Source organism: Pan troglodytes, chromosome 4 (assembly GCF_028858775.2).
Source record: "Pan troglodytes isolate AG18354 chromosome 4, NHGRI_mPanTro3-v2.0_pri, whole genome shotgun sequence".
Taxonomy (NCBI): Eukaryota; Metazoa; Chordata; class Mammalia; order Primates; family Hominidae; genus Pan; species Pan troglodytes.
Window position 1 is genome coordinate 59551004 of NC_072402.2, and position 15944 is coordinate 59566947.

The window sequence follows — 15944 nt, forward strand, 5'->3', positions numbered from 1 at the left end:
TGCATTTGTTATTAGACCTGATCTTAGGGTTGTTCTTGCTGGATTTCATGGAGACAGAGAGATGAATAATTCAGGAAGCATTCCCATGTCACTTGACTCACAAATGACTCTGGTGACATTGATCACGTAATCCTTGCATTATCTACAAGGCTGCCATGTAACTCTGCTTCACTTTGCTGGCGCAGATCTGCCCACTAAGGTTACAAGAGAGAAACAGGTACAGTCATGCAAATTGATTTTATTTGTGAAAAGATTAAGAAGCCACAGTAAATGAAAGGAAATGGTTATTTAAACTGCTCCCTTGATAGTCATAATTATCCAGTTGAGGTGTTTCTTTGAGAGAAGAGTATAGACACCAGGCCCACGAGGGTCTCCGCATTTATTTTCAAGGCCAAAGGAAGTGACCCCTCGGAAAACACCCTCGCACAACAAAGGGCTTCCAGAATCTCCCTGGAGGAAAACAAGAGGGGTGGGGTGTGGGGTCAGTGTTCAGCATTACCACTAGTGAAATGGAAGAAATTCTGCAGCATTTAATATGCAGTTAAGACCAACCTTGACTTAATTGAAGATAGTGCTTTAATTTTAAAAATTAAAATGTTTGGAAATATTTTAACATTTTTGAATTGGTTCACTTGGTTTATTTATGAGCCAGTGAAAATCGAAGTGAAACTTGTACATGTTATCAGCTAATTTTGAGACTATTGCTCTGCTTTTGGAAAGGAAAGTCTCCTGTTTATTTGTCGTTTTCTCAAAATGCTTAATAACTCAAGGGGCAAAATAGTCAAATGCAGATGGTACATTGAAGCAAAGAATAAACACTATGTTTTCTGGTTCTTCTAGCAGATAATTGCCTTCCAAAAGAAACAAAACCAAATCAGTCCCTTTCAGGCAAAAGTTGGCCTTATAAAGATATGAAATAAAGAACCATGTTGGAACCCGGGATCCTCCCTGAACAGGTTTATTTCCCCTGCCTGTTACAGTAACTGGCATTTGCAGAATTAGTCCTTTAGGTTTAATTCATCAATAGCCAATTCCAGGGTGTTGAGAGAACAGGCAAGGATTGCCAAGTTTCGGTGGTGGCAGGTGGCTGGTGGGATGGGGACTAGCGTCTTGGGATGCTGCCGTGGCCTTAGGATGCTGCATGTGGGTTCCAAAAGCATGAAGGTTCTGGGTTCCTGGGAGCCCAGGGTGGTGGACAAGGGAGGGAATGGGGGAACTAGGGCAGAGAAGAGAAAGTGGACAGGTACTGAAGACAAATGTTTTCTTTTCCTGGGATTTGGCAAGCTTTGGTTCTGAAGGCAAGACATAGATCTAGGGAAGGACAGAGACCTTTGGATTTCTCAATCTCTGGTAACTGCCAAACCATGCATACTGCACACCCTTCTTCAGGTAAGGCTCTATAGGGTCTTTGGGACAAATGAGAAATGCAAGGTAGTACTCAGTTTAAAAATCTGCAAAATGTTTCTTCTATTCTCATCTTTAAGCATGGCCCTATCCCACCTCTTCTCAGGGGGTTCTAGGATGGAAGCTTACACATTTTCTGGTATGAGTCATGCTTTGAAGTTTGCTACGGATTAAACTAAGCTCTAGGAAGCTATGGGGTCTGGCTGGAAATATTCAGCCAGGCTTGACAGACATTTCAGACATGCCGATGTTAAATGGCAGAGGAACGTAGTGGGGAAGGAGAGGGAATGTACTGAAATGGGGAAAGAGTACTGAATGGCCTTGAGGAACCCTGACTTCAGCTCTCGTAAGTGTTGTATATCTTCAAGTTTAGATCTACGTATGTTAACATGAAAAATGAGACCAAACATTGCTTCTTAGTAATTTTTGTAAAAAATCAAAAATATGTAGTAGGTCACCCCATGCACTAGCAGTGAACTTCTTATTTTTGATTAATGACTCACTTGAGCTGCGAGCATTCATTTATTTGACTGGGGTTTTATTAAACTTATTTCAAAAAGCTCTAGGATCCTGTAGAAGCCAGTGCCATGACAAAACAAACATGACATTACATTTTCTCTGTCTGCATGACTTAATTCAATAGCTGAAACGTGGGATCTTATTTTACTTACATTGCACGAGTCTCTTCCACCTCGGAGGCTTCCAGCACAAACCATATTCATTCCAATCACAGGGTTAAAATTATAGTGATTTTGATCATTGCAGACTTTTCTGTCTATGATGGTGATATTGACTTCTCTCAGAGTATCGGACCGAGATGCACTATTGTGAGTCCTCCCCCACCCTGCAACTTGGCACATGGTTCCTGGTTTCACATCATCCCCCTTTTTAGGTAGATGAAGGATAGTCACATATTTGTTAATTTTTGCTTTTTCCGTCAGCTGTTGGAAGAAAAACATAAAGTGTTAATGGGATAAGATAAATATTTACATTTTAAATTATAGTCCAAAATTTCAGGATCCTCTTTATGTGAGTTTTTACAACAGGGTCACCAAGGAAAGGTTTTCACGTCGGCGGCCAGATTGTAGAAGGTTCTATGACTTTTGAGAAGACAATCAAAGATACGTACCTGTAAAAGTTTAAGGTCACCTTCGCGTGTGTCTGGGTCATAGCATGGATAGGGAAACTCTTTCTTAACAAGCATTATCTGTTTTGTTGGCTCTTCCCTGGTTATTGAGTGAGCCCCAAGAATGACCTGGGACCTTTTGTTCCTGAGAACAGACACAACATTATTTACTGGATTTATTCTTTGTATTAGCAGTTGAGCATATATACTGATCAGTTTCATTGTCCCATTTGTAAATATGGAGGTGGGGAGATTTCTTTGTGGCTCAGAAAGAAAATGTGTGCTTTAAAGAATAAAAGAATGTTTACGAATAAAAGAATGTTTATGAATTCATCGTCATCATCATCATCACCAGCTTATTTATAAAAAGCTAAACTAGGTTCATTGAAAAAGAAGAGAATTCCATGGCAGCAAAGCCAAGTCTTGTGCTTATCTGCCCCTCTACCCCTGCCTTATTTAGCTGTGATGGAGAATTACTTATTAGCTGTGATGGGAAGCAAAGATCTCAGTAGTCCAGAGACAGAAGCAAAAAGCAGCCAATAGTTGTAAAGTAATGCACTGAAGGGATCTTTTCAAGAAAACAACAAACTCAAATGGGAAAACTTTCAGAAACAGATTGCCCCGTGGAGGACCCTATTTGCTTGGCATTGAGTGTGCTTGGCATTGAGTGTGTTGAAGGGATGGTGGTCTGAAGGAGGGGTCCAGGAGTCTTTTTTTCTCTTAAACGTTCATTTTGGTTATCAAAATCAAAATGCTTTCTGATGTACTGATGATTGGATTAAGGCCATCATTCATAACCTAGTATAAACTACACCAACCAGATTATGCACACTGCCTCCTTTCCATTACATCAGCTGAGATTAGTCTCACTTAAATGATCACATGTATCCCCAACATATGTGCAACTATTATATGTCAATAAAAAGTAAATAATTAAAAAATAAAAGAAAAAGACCTTAGAACAGTGCTTTCCAGTAGAGCATATTTTTATGATGAAATGTTCTATGAATCTGCACTAGCCACATGTGGCTACTGAGGACTTGAAATGTGGCTAGTGCAACTGAGGAACTAATTTGAGATTTTATTTAACTTTAATTGATTGAAATTTACATAGCTACGTGTAGCTAGTGCCTATCATATTGAATGGCCTAGGTTTAGAGGCTTGATTTAGAGAGTAGGAAAAGACCAGGCCTGAGAAGAGGTTTGAATGTAGTGGTCGACAGGAGTGAAGAGATGGCCAAAGATGTGAGAGGAATTCACGGAGGCATACAAGAAGGTCATTGGACACAAGCTTTCTGTACTTGATGGTTGCACCCAGGGCTCTGAGGGGGCACTGAAAGTTTCACCCTTCCATGCTGAGGCTAATTCTACCTGGTCACGCAGTCATGACAGAAGCAAAGCTCTGCAGCACCTGTACCCAATGGCTCAGTGGAGATGTACAGAAAGAGCTTGTGGATGCTGCTTCCTCATTGCCTGATTCTTTGTGGCAAGTGTGGGCCTAACTTCCTTTTAGGCTCAAGCAAGTGCCCAAAGACTTAAGCGATGTGAAGATACATATGAACCTCCCATGGCTTCAGTGGGATCTACTTTATTTTATTTTATTTTGTTTTATTTTTTATTTTATTTTATTTTATTTTATTTTATTTTATTTTATTTTATTTTATTTTATTTTGAGATGGAGTCTCACTCTCGTTGTCCAGGCTGGAGTGCAATGGTGCGATCTCGGCTCACTGCAACCTCCGCCTCCTAGGTTCAAACAATTCTCCTGCCTCAGCCTCCAAAGTAGCTGGGATTACAGGCATGCGCCACCATGCCTGGCTAATTTTGTATTTTTAATAGAGATGGGGTTTCACCATGTTGGCCAGGCTAGTCTCAAACTCCTGACCTCATGTGATCCACCTGCCTTGGCCTCCCAAAGTGCTGGGATTAGAGGCTTAAGCCACTGTGCCCGGCCTACTCTTTTTATTAATGTTTCCCCAAATTAGAGTATCTTTACAAACTTTTTTTTAAAAACCCAGGCACTTACAAGTTACAGTGAGCTGCAGTCAACACCCAGTCTTTTGCAATCAAAGCCCCAGCACAGATGTTTTTTCTGTCAAGACTAAGTAGGACCATGTAGGGTCTTGAATGAGGAGTTACTTCATTTCCTCCAATAATTTTTTCACAGACATCTGTTCAATGGAAAAAGACAAATCAGATTGGTGCTCACCCCCAAAGAGCTCTACACAAAGTCATGTTTCTAAGACCAGCCATGCTTTTTGCACTCAGAGAGGAAGTCTGGATGAGAGCATTTCCCCTGCTTTTACTCCATGTAGACCCGCAGACATCTGATGCAAATCCTATTCCTGTTGGACTCTAGGGTCCTGTTCTTCCACCCACAGAAGCGAGGCCATTGACTGTTCCAGGATCATTAGGCTGGATGTCACAAACCAGCAACCAGGCCCCAGGGCAGAAAGCTCTGCCTTGGTCTTTACCATCAACAGTTGCTGCAGGAAATGCCAGTGGTAGTGACAACCTCAAGTGCTCCCACCCTTTTTGGCTAACTATTAATTTGGGGGAAATAGATAAGACTTTTAGAAGCCTCATAACTTCCCTTTTAACCCCAAGCCATTGCAAAAATACAGCTTATGAACCGATATTAGCATCGTTTAGCTATGACCCTACCCCTCAGTCCTTTGGTCATTATGAGACTTTTGGTTATTAAATTGCACTGTTCTCACTCATAAGTTAAGAAAATAACATCGATTGCACCTCCCCTTCAATCTCTAGACCAAACCATGGGGTTTAATCTAAGGTCTTTTCCAATGAGATAGGGAAGAGAAGAGAGAAGATACCATATGCCAAGAATTCTGCCTAAGTGACATTTCCTTGATGATAGTCTAGAAGTAGAGACCCATTGTTAAGGAACAGTGAGAACTAAACACAAGGCAAACCATACATGCTGATAGAGAGAACCTTACGTCTTAGTGATACACTCCGAGTGCTCCACCTCCTGCACCAGATGTTCTTGGATTCTCCCAAAATACTTTTGCTGAGACTCATGGTTTCTTGAATAGGGCACAGTGCCTCTTGTTCCATAATTAGGACTAAGTCATTGCCAAATTCACAGGCAAGTATTAATGACAGCTATAGAAGCCTTTCGTAAGATTTGATGAGGGTAAGAGCAAGGAGGAGAGTGACCACATGAAATGTGGCTAGTGTGATTTGAAAAAGCAGAGGTCTCTGCTTTTAAAAAGGAAACTGGGAGGAAGAAATTCTAGCCTCTAGAAACAAAAGGGTAAAGAGCTTATAGAAACAAAAGACCTTCACCCAATCCCAATTTTCCTAGGGTGATTCATGTACAGATAGATTTCAACTGTGCCTTGCTTTGCTGTCTGTTCCTTATATGGGCCCACACTGCCCTCTCTGAACACAGGAAACAAAGAGGAGCACAGCAGGTTGCTTTTGTTGTTTTCCTTTGAAGAAAAGATATGGCTGGATTTATCTGCCCTGTGTTTTTCTGTTATGGAGGATTTAACATGCCTGAATATAGTCATACTATGCCCTGCTTATAACATAGCCAACCTTTGTCCCAAATGTCCTGCAGCCTTGTTATTTTTATATTTCTTCTCTCTCTCTCTTTTTTTTTTTTTTTGAGACAGAGTTCCGCTCTGTCACCAGGCTGGAGTGCAGTGGCACGATCTTAGCTCACTGCAGCCTCCAACTCTCTGGTTCAAGCAATTCTCCTGCCTCAGCCTCCTGCGTAGCTGGGATTACAGGCACGTGCCACCATACCCAGCTAATTTTTGTTTTTTTAGTGGAGACAAGGTTTCACCATGTTGGCCAAGATGGTCTCGATCTCTTGACCTTGTGAAACACCCGCCTCAGCCTCCCAAAGTCTTCTCATATTTAGGTGCATAAACCAGATATGCACCTAAATATGATAAACCAGAGTTCTTTGGGAATTCCTGGCAAGGCAGGTTATTACATAAGTCCCTGCCTCCAAAAGCTGATGAATCCTGGGAAAAACCGTGGCTGGCTCCATATTGCCACAGCTTGAGAGTAGTCCTCACTTCCTAGCAGGTTCTTCAAGGGAAATCTAGAGCTCCCCAAGAGCTGTCACCCTTTCAGTGGTAATACCATGAATTATACAGCATTTTAACCCATGCATGCGCAACTCACACAAAAGCAGAAATATTGGTTACCATTTGGTAGACAAAAAATTAGCTTAATAAAAAATACTATAGCACACCCAAAGAGTTAATGAGGGAACTGGCCTCACGCCTTAATTTATTGCCAAAGAGTCTCTAGACCAGAGAAATAAGCATAAAAATTCTAATAATTCCTGATTCACTTTTGGTGTCTAGGTCAGATTTGTCTTAATTGTCTTTATCTATGCATTTTCTGCAGCAGGAAAGGCTGAGCTGACTAAGTTGCCACTATTCCTTTCCTGGAAGGTACTATTTGTTTTACTAACAAGAGAGTTTTGTTAACTCATTTTTACATTGTCCTTTTTGGCAATTTTCAAGTTACAAATTGGCAGCAATAAGCATTGGTGGTTCTGCTATCCTTTGCAAAATAATTATGAGAAGAAAAGATATTTTTTTTCTAAAATACAGACATATTTAAAATCCAAGAAAGAATGCTATTTAAAAAAAAAAGGGTCTCACTATGTCGCCCAGCCTGGACTCAAACTCCTGCGCCCAAGTGATCCTTCCACCTCAGTGTTCCTAGTAGCTGGGACTACAGGCATGTGCCATTGTGCCTGGCTAAACATTATAAGGCTTGGGGGAAAACATCTTCTTTCAGTATAGGAAGGTAATATTGCCAAAAGTTCATTGAAAGTCTGCTCCATTTTGCTTCATGGTCATAATGGAAATGAGAAGAATCAGCCTTACCTTCAGGAATTAGCAGGAGAGAAACGACAACTGAGAGAGAGGATGCCAGAAATCTATAGGAGTTCCTCATTGTGGCTGCTGTCCCACATCAATCAACCTGAAAATCTGTTTTCAGTTCTTAACTGCCTCTATCTATATACTGAGAGTAAAAAGGATGTGGTTTCCTTTCATTTTTTTTTTTCAAGTTTCAAAGTTTAGCATTAGGAAACCAAATCCAAATAAGTGAGAATGGTGGATGATGGCTCACTGCCAGCAGGCAGGCTTTCCTTTGCTAGGACTGCTGAGGGGGGCGCTGGAATTCTACAGGGTGGGAGAGGGGCAAGGGACCTTGTTGCCATCAGAGTACACCAGGGAAGACTGTAAAGTGTCTCAGCTATGATTTTGAAGACGCTTTCATCATCTGCAATATTATCTGTAGTATCCATGACTGGAAACTCTCGAAGACTTAAATTAGAATTTTAATAAAAGTCCTCAAAATTGGTCACCAATCAAAATTCTTTCTAGCTGTCTCCTTGGGTTATATAAGAATTAGTAGGCCAAGTGCAAGCTGAGGACAGGAGGGAGATTTATTTACATAGAGGCTCCTGCCTGGATTTTCCTTCCCCACTTTGTGGTGAGTGTTTATTGTGCTCCTGCCTGGTCTGTGGCAGGTGTGGGAACATGGGCTGGAGGAGGGTAGGGGCTCTTGGCCCTTTTCAGCCCTCTGATTGTGCGTTCCTGATTGTCTAGTTTCACAACTTTAGATACTGAAAGTATCTCTGAGTTTCCCTCCCTCCCCGCACCCCCTGACCCCTGCTTCCTGCCTTTCTTCCTTACTTTCTTCTGAACAGGTTTAGCTGAGAAAAGAAGTGGGAGTCATTTTTGTTCCAATGTTGGGGAATGTCTCACTCTAAGAAGAGTCAACCTCAGTCCCTGGAGGAACAGTATGCAGTGTGATTTCTATTTGAAATGAGTTCAGCTCTTTTTCTGAGCTGAGGATGTGGTCTCCGATACAATATACATGGTCAGATGTGCTGTCAGGATGTTGGGTACTGAACCAACCATCCCCATAGTTAACATCCTGATGACTTCAAACCTAGTGGTTACTTCTTTAGAAATCAAGTGACCTTAGAAGGGATCCCTGCTGAGACCCCTGCGTTTCTTTTTCCTCAGATATTACAAGTGTATCAAAGGTTAATCATTTTCAGTAACAGCAGTGAGGACCCTGCTATTGGTTTTGGTGAGTAATTTTAGTGCAGACTTAAAAAAGTCAAATTGTAATTAACTACACCTACTGAAAAATTCTTAAAGAAAACATTGACAATTTTGTTTATTTTTATGTGAATGGTTGCTCTTCCATTTATGTTGACTTCTAACAACTTTATGAGACATAATTCACACACCATAAAGGTCACCCATTTAGAATGTATGAGTCAATGGATTTTAGTATATTTGCATAGTTGTGCAGCCATTACCAGTACCATGCTGTTTTGGTTACTGTAGCCTTGTAGTATAGTTTGAAGTCAGGTAGCATGATGCTTCCAGCTTTGTTCTTTTGGCTTAGGATTGTCTTGGCAATGTGGACTCTTGTTTGGTTCCATATGAACTTTAAAGTAGTTTTTTCCAATTCTGTGAAGAAAGTCATTGGAAGCTTGATGGGGATGGCATTGAATCCATAAATAACTTTGGGCAGTATGGCCATTGTCATGATATTGATTCTTCCTATCCATGAGCATGGAATGTTTTTCCATTTGTTTGTGTCTTCTTTTATTTCGTTGAGCAGTGGTTTGTAGCTCTCATTGAAGAGGTCCTTCACATCCCTTGTAAGTTGGATTCCTAGGTATTTTATTCTCTTTGAAGCAATTGTGAATGGGAGTTCACTCATGATTTGGCTCTCTGTTTGTCTGTTATTGGTGTATAGGAATGCTTGTGATTTTTGCACATTGATTTTGTATCCTGAGACTTTGCTGAAGTTGCTCTTCAGCTTAAGGAGATTTTGGGCTGAGATGATGGGGTTTTCTAGATATACAATCATGTCATCTGTAAACAGAGACATATTGACTCCCTCTTTTCCTAATTGAATACACTTTATTTCTGTTTCTTGCCTGATTGCTGTAGCCAGAACTTCCAACACTATGTTGAATAAGAGTGGTGAGAGAGGGCATCCTTGTCTTGTGCCAGTTTTCAAAGGGAATGCTTCCAGTTTTTGTCCATTCAGTATGTTATTGGCTGTGGGTTTGTCATAAATAGCTCTTATTATTTTGAGATACGTCCCATCAATACTTAGTTTATTGAGAGTTTTTGCCATGAAGGTTGTTGAATTTTGTTGAAGGCCCTTTCTGCATGTATTGAGATAATCATGTGGTTTTTGTTGTTGGTTCTGTTTATGTGATGGATTATGTTTATTGATTTGCATATGTTGAACCAGCCTTGCATCCCAGGGATGAAGCCAACTTGATCACAATTCGCAAAAAGCGAATAAGCTTTTTGATGTACTGCTCGATTTGGTTTGCCAGTATTTTATTGAGGATTTTCGCATCGATGTTCATCAGGGATATTGGTCTAAAATTCTCTTTTTTTTGTTGTGTCTCTGCCAGGCTTTGGTATCAGGATGATGCTGGCCTCATAAAATGAGCTAGGGAGGATTCCCTCTTTTTCTAGAGATTGGAATAGTTTCAGAGGGAATGATACCAGCTCCTCTTTATACATATGGTAGAATTTGGCTGTGAATCCATCTGGTTCTGGACTTGTTTTGGTTGGTAGGCTATTAATTATTACCTCAATTTCAGAACCTGTTATTGGTCTATTCAGAGATTCAACTTCTTCCTGGTTTAGTCTTGGGAGGGTGGATGTGTCCAGGAATTTATCCATTTCTTCTAGATTTTCTAGTTTATTTGCATAGAGGTGTTTATAGTATTCTCTGATGGTAGTTTGTATTTCTGTGGGATCGGTGGTGATATCCCCTTTATCATTTTTTATTGCATGTATTTGATTCTTCTCTCTTTTTTTCTTTATTAGTCTTGCTAGTAGTCTGTCATTTTTGTTGATCTTTTCAAAAAACCACCTCCTGGATTCATTGATGTTTTGAAGGGTTTTTTGTGTCTCTAGCTCCTTCAGTTCTGCTCTGATCTTAATTATTTCTTGCCTTCTGCTAGCTTTTGAATTTGTTTGCTCTTGCTTCTCTAGTTTTTTGCATTGTGATGTTAGGGTGTTGATTTTAGATCTTTCCTGCTTTCTCTTGTGGGCATTTAGTGCTATACATTTCTCTCTACACACTCCTTTAAATGTGTCCCAGAGATTCTGGTACTTGTGTCTTTGTTCTCATTGGTTTCAAAGAACATCTTTATTTCTGACTTCATTTTGTTATTTACCCAGTAGTCATTCAGGAGCAGGTTGTTCAGTTTCCATGTAGTTGTGCGGTTTTCAGTGAGTTTCTTAATCCTGAGTTCTAATTTGGTTGCACTGTGGTCTGAGAGACAGTTTGTTGTGATTTCTGTTCTTTTATATTTGCTGAGGAGTGCTTTACTTCCAATTATGTGGTCAATTTTAGATTAAGTGTGATGTGTTGCTGAGAAGAATGTATATTCTATTGATTTGTGATGGAGAGTTTTGTAGATGTCTATTAGATCTGCTTGGTGCAGAACTGAGTTCAAGTCCTGGATATCCTTGTCAACCTTCTGTCTCGTTGATCTGTCTAATATTGATAGTGGGGTGTTAAAGTCTTCCATTATTATTGTGTGGGAGTCTAAATCTCTTTGTAGGTCTTCAAGGACTTGCTTTATGAATCTGGGTCCTCCTGAATTGTGTGCATATATATTTAGGATTGTTAGCTCTCCTTGTTGCATTGATCCCTTTACCATTATGTAATGGCCTTGTCTTTTTTGGTCTTTGTTGGTTTAAAGTCTGTTTTATCAGAGACTAGGATTGCAACCCTTGCTTTTTTTGCTTTCCATTTGCTTGGTAGATCTTCCTCCATCCCTTTATTTTGAGCCTATGTGTGTCTTTGAATGGAGATTGGTCTCCTGAATACAGCACACTGATCGGTCTTGACTCTTTATCCCATTTGCCAGTCTGTGTCTTTTAATTGGGGCATTTAGCCCATTTACACTTAAGATTAATATTGTTATGTGTGAATTTGGTCCTGTCATTATGATGCTAGCTGGTTATTTTGCTCGTTAGTTGATGCAGTTTCTTCCTAGCATTGATGGTCTTTACAATTTGGCATGGTTTTGCAGTGGCTGGTACCGGTTGTTCCTTTCCATGTTTAGTACTTCCTTCAGGAGTTCTTGTAAGACAGGCCTGGTGATGATGAAATTTCTCAGTATTTGCTTTTCTGTAAAGGTTTTTTATTTCTCCTTCACCTGTGAAGCTTAGTTTGGCTGGATATGAAATTCTGGGTTGAAAATTCTTTTCTTTAAGAATGTTGAATATTGGCCCCCACTCTCTTCTGGCTTGTAGGCTTTCTGCTGAGAGAGCTGCTGTTAGTCTGATGGGCTTCCCTTTGTGGGTAACCTGACCTTTCTATCTGGCTGCTCTTAACATTTTTCCCTTCATTTCAACCTTGGTGAATCTGACAGTTATGTATCTTGGGGTTGCTCTTCTCAAGGAGTATCTTTGTGGTGTTTTCTGTATTTCCTGAATTTGAATGTTGGCCTACCTTGCTAGGTTGGAGAAATTCTCCTGGATAATATCCTGAAGGTTTCCTAACTTGGATCCATTCTCCCCATCACTTTCAGGAACACAAATCAAAGTGGTCTTTTCACATAGTCCCATATTTCTTGGAGGCTTTATTCATTTCTTTTCACTCTTTTTTCTCTAATCTTGTCTTCTTGCTTGATTTCATTAATTTGATCTTCAATCACTGACATCCTTTCTTCCACTTGATGGAATTGGCTATTGAAGCTTGTGCATGTGTCACGAAGTTCTCGTGGTATGGTTTTCAGCTCCTTCAGGTCATTTAAGATCTTCTCTACACTATTTATTCTAGTTAGCCATTCGTCTAATCTTTTTTCAAGGTTTTTAGCTTCCTTGCAATGGGTTAGAACATGCTTCTTTAGCCCAGAGAAGTTTGCTATTACTGACCTTCTCATGCCTACTTCTGTCAACTTGTCAAACTCACTCTCTGTCCAGTTTTACTCTGTTGCTGGTGAGGAGCTGTGATCCTTTGGAGGAGAAGAGGCTCTCTAGTTTCTCCCCATCTTTGTGGTTTTATTTACCTTTGGTCTTTGATGTTGGTGACCTACAGATGGGGTTTTGGTGTGGATGTGCTTTTTGTTGATGTTGATGCTATTTCTTCTGTTTGTTAGTTTTCGTTCTAACTGTTGGGCCCTCAGCTGCAGGTCTGTTGGAGTTTGCTGGAGGTCCACTCCAGACCCTGTTTGCCTGGGCATCACTAGTGGAGGCTGCAGAACAGCAAATATTGCTGCCTGATCCTTCCTCTGGAAGCTTCATCCTAGAGGGGCCCCCTGCCTGTATGAGGTGTCTGTCAGCCCCTACTGGGAAGTGTCTCCCAGTCAGGCTACATGGGTGTCAGGGGCCCACTTGAGGAAGCAGTCTGTCTGTTCTCAGAGCTCGAACGTCATGCTGAGAGAACTACTGCTCTCTTTAGAGCTGTCAGACAGGGACATTTACGTCTGCTGAAGCTGTCTGCTGCCTTTTGTTCTGATATGCCCTGCCCACAGAAGTGGAATCTAGAGAGGTAGTAGGCCTTGCTGAGCTGCAGTGGGCTCCACCCAGTTCGAGTTTCCTGGCCTCTTTGTTTACACTGTGAGCACAAAACCACCTACTCCAGCCTCAGCAATGGCAGACATCCCTCACCCTGCCAAGCTGTAGCATTGCAGATTGATCTCAGACTGCTGCTCTAGCAGTGAGCAAGGCTCCGTGGGTGTGGGACCCACCGAGCCAGGTATGGGAGGGAATTTTCTGGTCTACTGGTTGCGAAGGCCATGGGAAAAGTGCAGTATTTGGGCAGGAGTGTACCATTCCTCCACGTACAGACTGTCTTGGCTTCCTTTGGCTAGGAAAGGGAACTCCCCTGACCCCTTGCACTTCCCCAGTGAGGCGACACCCTGTCCTGCTTCGTCTGACCCTTCCTGGGCTGCCCACCCTGTCCAACCAGTCCCAATGAGATGAACAAGGTACCTGAGTTGGAAATGCAGAAATCACTTGTCTTCCGCATTGATCTCACTGGGAGCTGCAGCCTGGAGCTGTTCCTATTTGGCCATCTTGGAAGCCTCCCCGCATCTTCACCTTTTCTACCACTAGCACAGATCATGCAGTTTTCAACAACCAGCTTGAAATTATAGTGCTCTGCATCATTGCATGTTTTTTGGTCCATCATAGTGATGTTTGTTCACTTCTCTCAAGGTGTTTTCAAAACTTTGCATGAGTCTCTTTTTGTGCTTCCCCATCCTGCCACATGACACTTGGTGTGAAGTTTTACATCCTGTCCTGTTTTTGGTAGATGAAGTTTCCTACAGCTTTGCTCATGGTTGCTTTAACTTCCAGCTAGAAAACAGACAGGAAATGGAGTTTTGGGCAGGTATGACAGTAACAAAAACAACAAAATAGCCCTGATTGAAATATATACTTGCTTCTGTAGTCTTATGAGGGACATGGCTTAAGACATGTGCCAACCTGTATTGACAATCGGTAATTGATTTTTAAAAAGTTACAGGACACTTTTTTCAGAAGTGCTTTGCTAGGCTAGTCTAAGTGAGCTTCAGTTCAGCTGACCTGTCAGTGATAAAATTATATGGTGGTGGCTGACAGTTCTGTGGTTGAAAACCTGTGCTGAGAATCCAAACGTTTTTATTCAGGCAGTCTTAGATTCGTGAACTGACTGGTACTGTGACCAGTGGAAGAAAACTCGGGATCCTGGTGCAGTGGGGCAGGGTGGGAAAGGGACCAGTGTCCTCATTTTCCATTTTGGTAGAAATGTGTCTTCCCTACTTTTGAGCATGAGAAAACCAGCCTGCAGGTTTCACCTGCTTTCAGTTGCTCACCTATACTTTGCCTTTTCTTTCATTCCCTAAGTCCTCTTCTTTGCTCGCCACCTTGATTTCTCTTTTTCCACAAAGTCAAGGCAGGGAGAGTATGGAGTATGATTCAGGTTGAGTAGAGGGTAGAGGGAGGTGATTCTAGTTCTTTTATTTCTTCTTGCCTTAAGCTGAGTTTGAAATTGCAGGGGCTTCTGGTATTGTGGAACTGCTAAAAACACAACGGCACCACAGCAATGGTCACATTGCTATGATTGCATTGCTTTCAGGCGATGCTTCCTGACATTAGAGTGTCCCCACTTCCTCGGTGCTCCTTCTGATTACTGAAGCTCCTGCCCGCCACCTTGCTAACATTGTGAGGTGAAATGGCCACAGATGAGAGCCTTTCTATAGAACAGGACTTGAAATGTGCATGTGCAACTTTCCGACTTCTCACCCACTCATGCTTCCTCACAGCCTGCATGCTTGCTATCTGAGGACAAGGAGGAGGGAGACTTCAAAAGGGACTTTGGGGCTTAATGAATGTATCAGAGTCTGGGAAGCACATGTTTGTAAGGAGCAGTCCCCATTCAAGCTCTCTTATGGTCAACTGCATAGGACTACCATGGCCGCACAATTAGGTTTTAGCCCTGGAGAGTTAACTATCCCTGGTGAAGTCTTAACACCTTCTTTGTGGATTCCCTCGCAGCATCACACTATTGGCCATAGTGTCAAAGGTGGGAAGGAGTTTCCCAGCTCTAACAGCATGGGCCCCTCACCTCCTGTACCCACCTCATTCCCTTCTAAAGGTAGGATTTTCAGGTCCTGAAGGAGACCTGGCTTCTACCACTTGCTTGAAACCAGAGTCTAGAATCCCTTCTCTGCTTTTGATTACATTTGCCACTGTCTGGCTTAATTCCATCTCTTATTCAAAATTATTCAAGAAATATTTATCGAGGGCCTAATTATGTATCACATACTGTTGTTCTAGGTATTGGAGGTCATAGAAGTAAGTAGACAAAAGTATCTCTTATGTGGAGCTTAGGTTCCAGTGAGGGAGGCAGGCAGACATACACCATCTAAAGTATATCAGGGTGTGTTAGATGCCATGGAGGAAAATGTAGCAGGGGAGTGGGCCAGGGAGTGCCCTCTGAGGGGCAGGGAAGGGAGTGTCCTTCAGGGCCTAGGACGCCCTGTTGGAATCAGGCTGTAAGTGGTAGGGGGCAAGGAGCATGGAGGTTTTGCCAGAAGTGCACAGAACCCTAAAGGCCTTTCTTTACTCCCAATGATGGGAGTGGGCCAACCCCTGGGCTTTCTCTCTGTCTCTCTTTTTTCTTTTTTTGAATTAGGGCCTCACTCTGTCATCTAGGCTGAAGAGTTATGGTGTGATCACAGCTCATCCAGGATGCAGTACAGTGGAACCATCACAGCTCACTGCAGCCTCCAACTCCTGGGCTCCAGCAATCGTCCTACCTCAGCCTCATGAGAAGCTGGGACTAAAGGCATGCACCACCATGCCTGGCTAATTTTTAAATTTTTTTGTAGAGATGGGAGTCTCACTATGTTGCTCAGGCTGATCTG

The 15944-nt window shown here is 41.9% G+C and overlaps 1 protein-coding gene across 1 annotated transcript; it reads right to left on the reverse strand.

Moving 5' to 3' along the window:
• Positions 1–218: 218 nt before the first annotated feature.
• Positions 219–7514, reverse strand: GZMA (granzyme A). The gene is made up of 5 exons (XM_001148261.5): positions 7408–7514; positions 4557–4701; positions 2534–2675; positions 2076–2345; positions 219–450 (listed from the first exon to the last, which is right to left on the reverse strand). The coding sequence occupies exons 1-5, from the start codon at positions 7475–7477 to the stop codon at positions 289–291; spliced, it is 789 nt and encodes a 262-aa protein (XP_001148261.1). The 5' UTR covers positions 7478–7514; the 3' UTR covers positions 219–288.
• Between the last annotated feature and the right edge of the window lie 8430 nt (positions 7515–15944).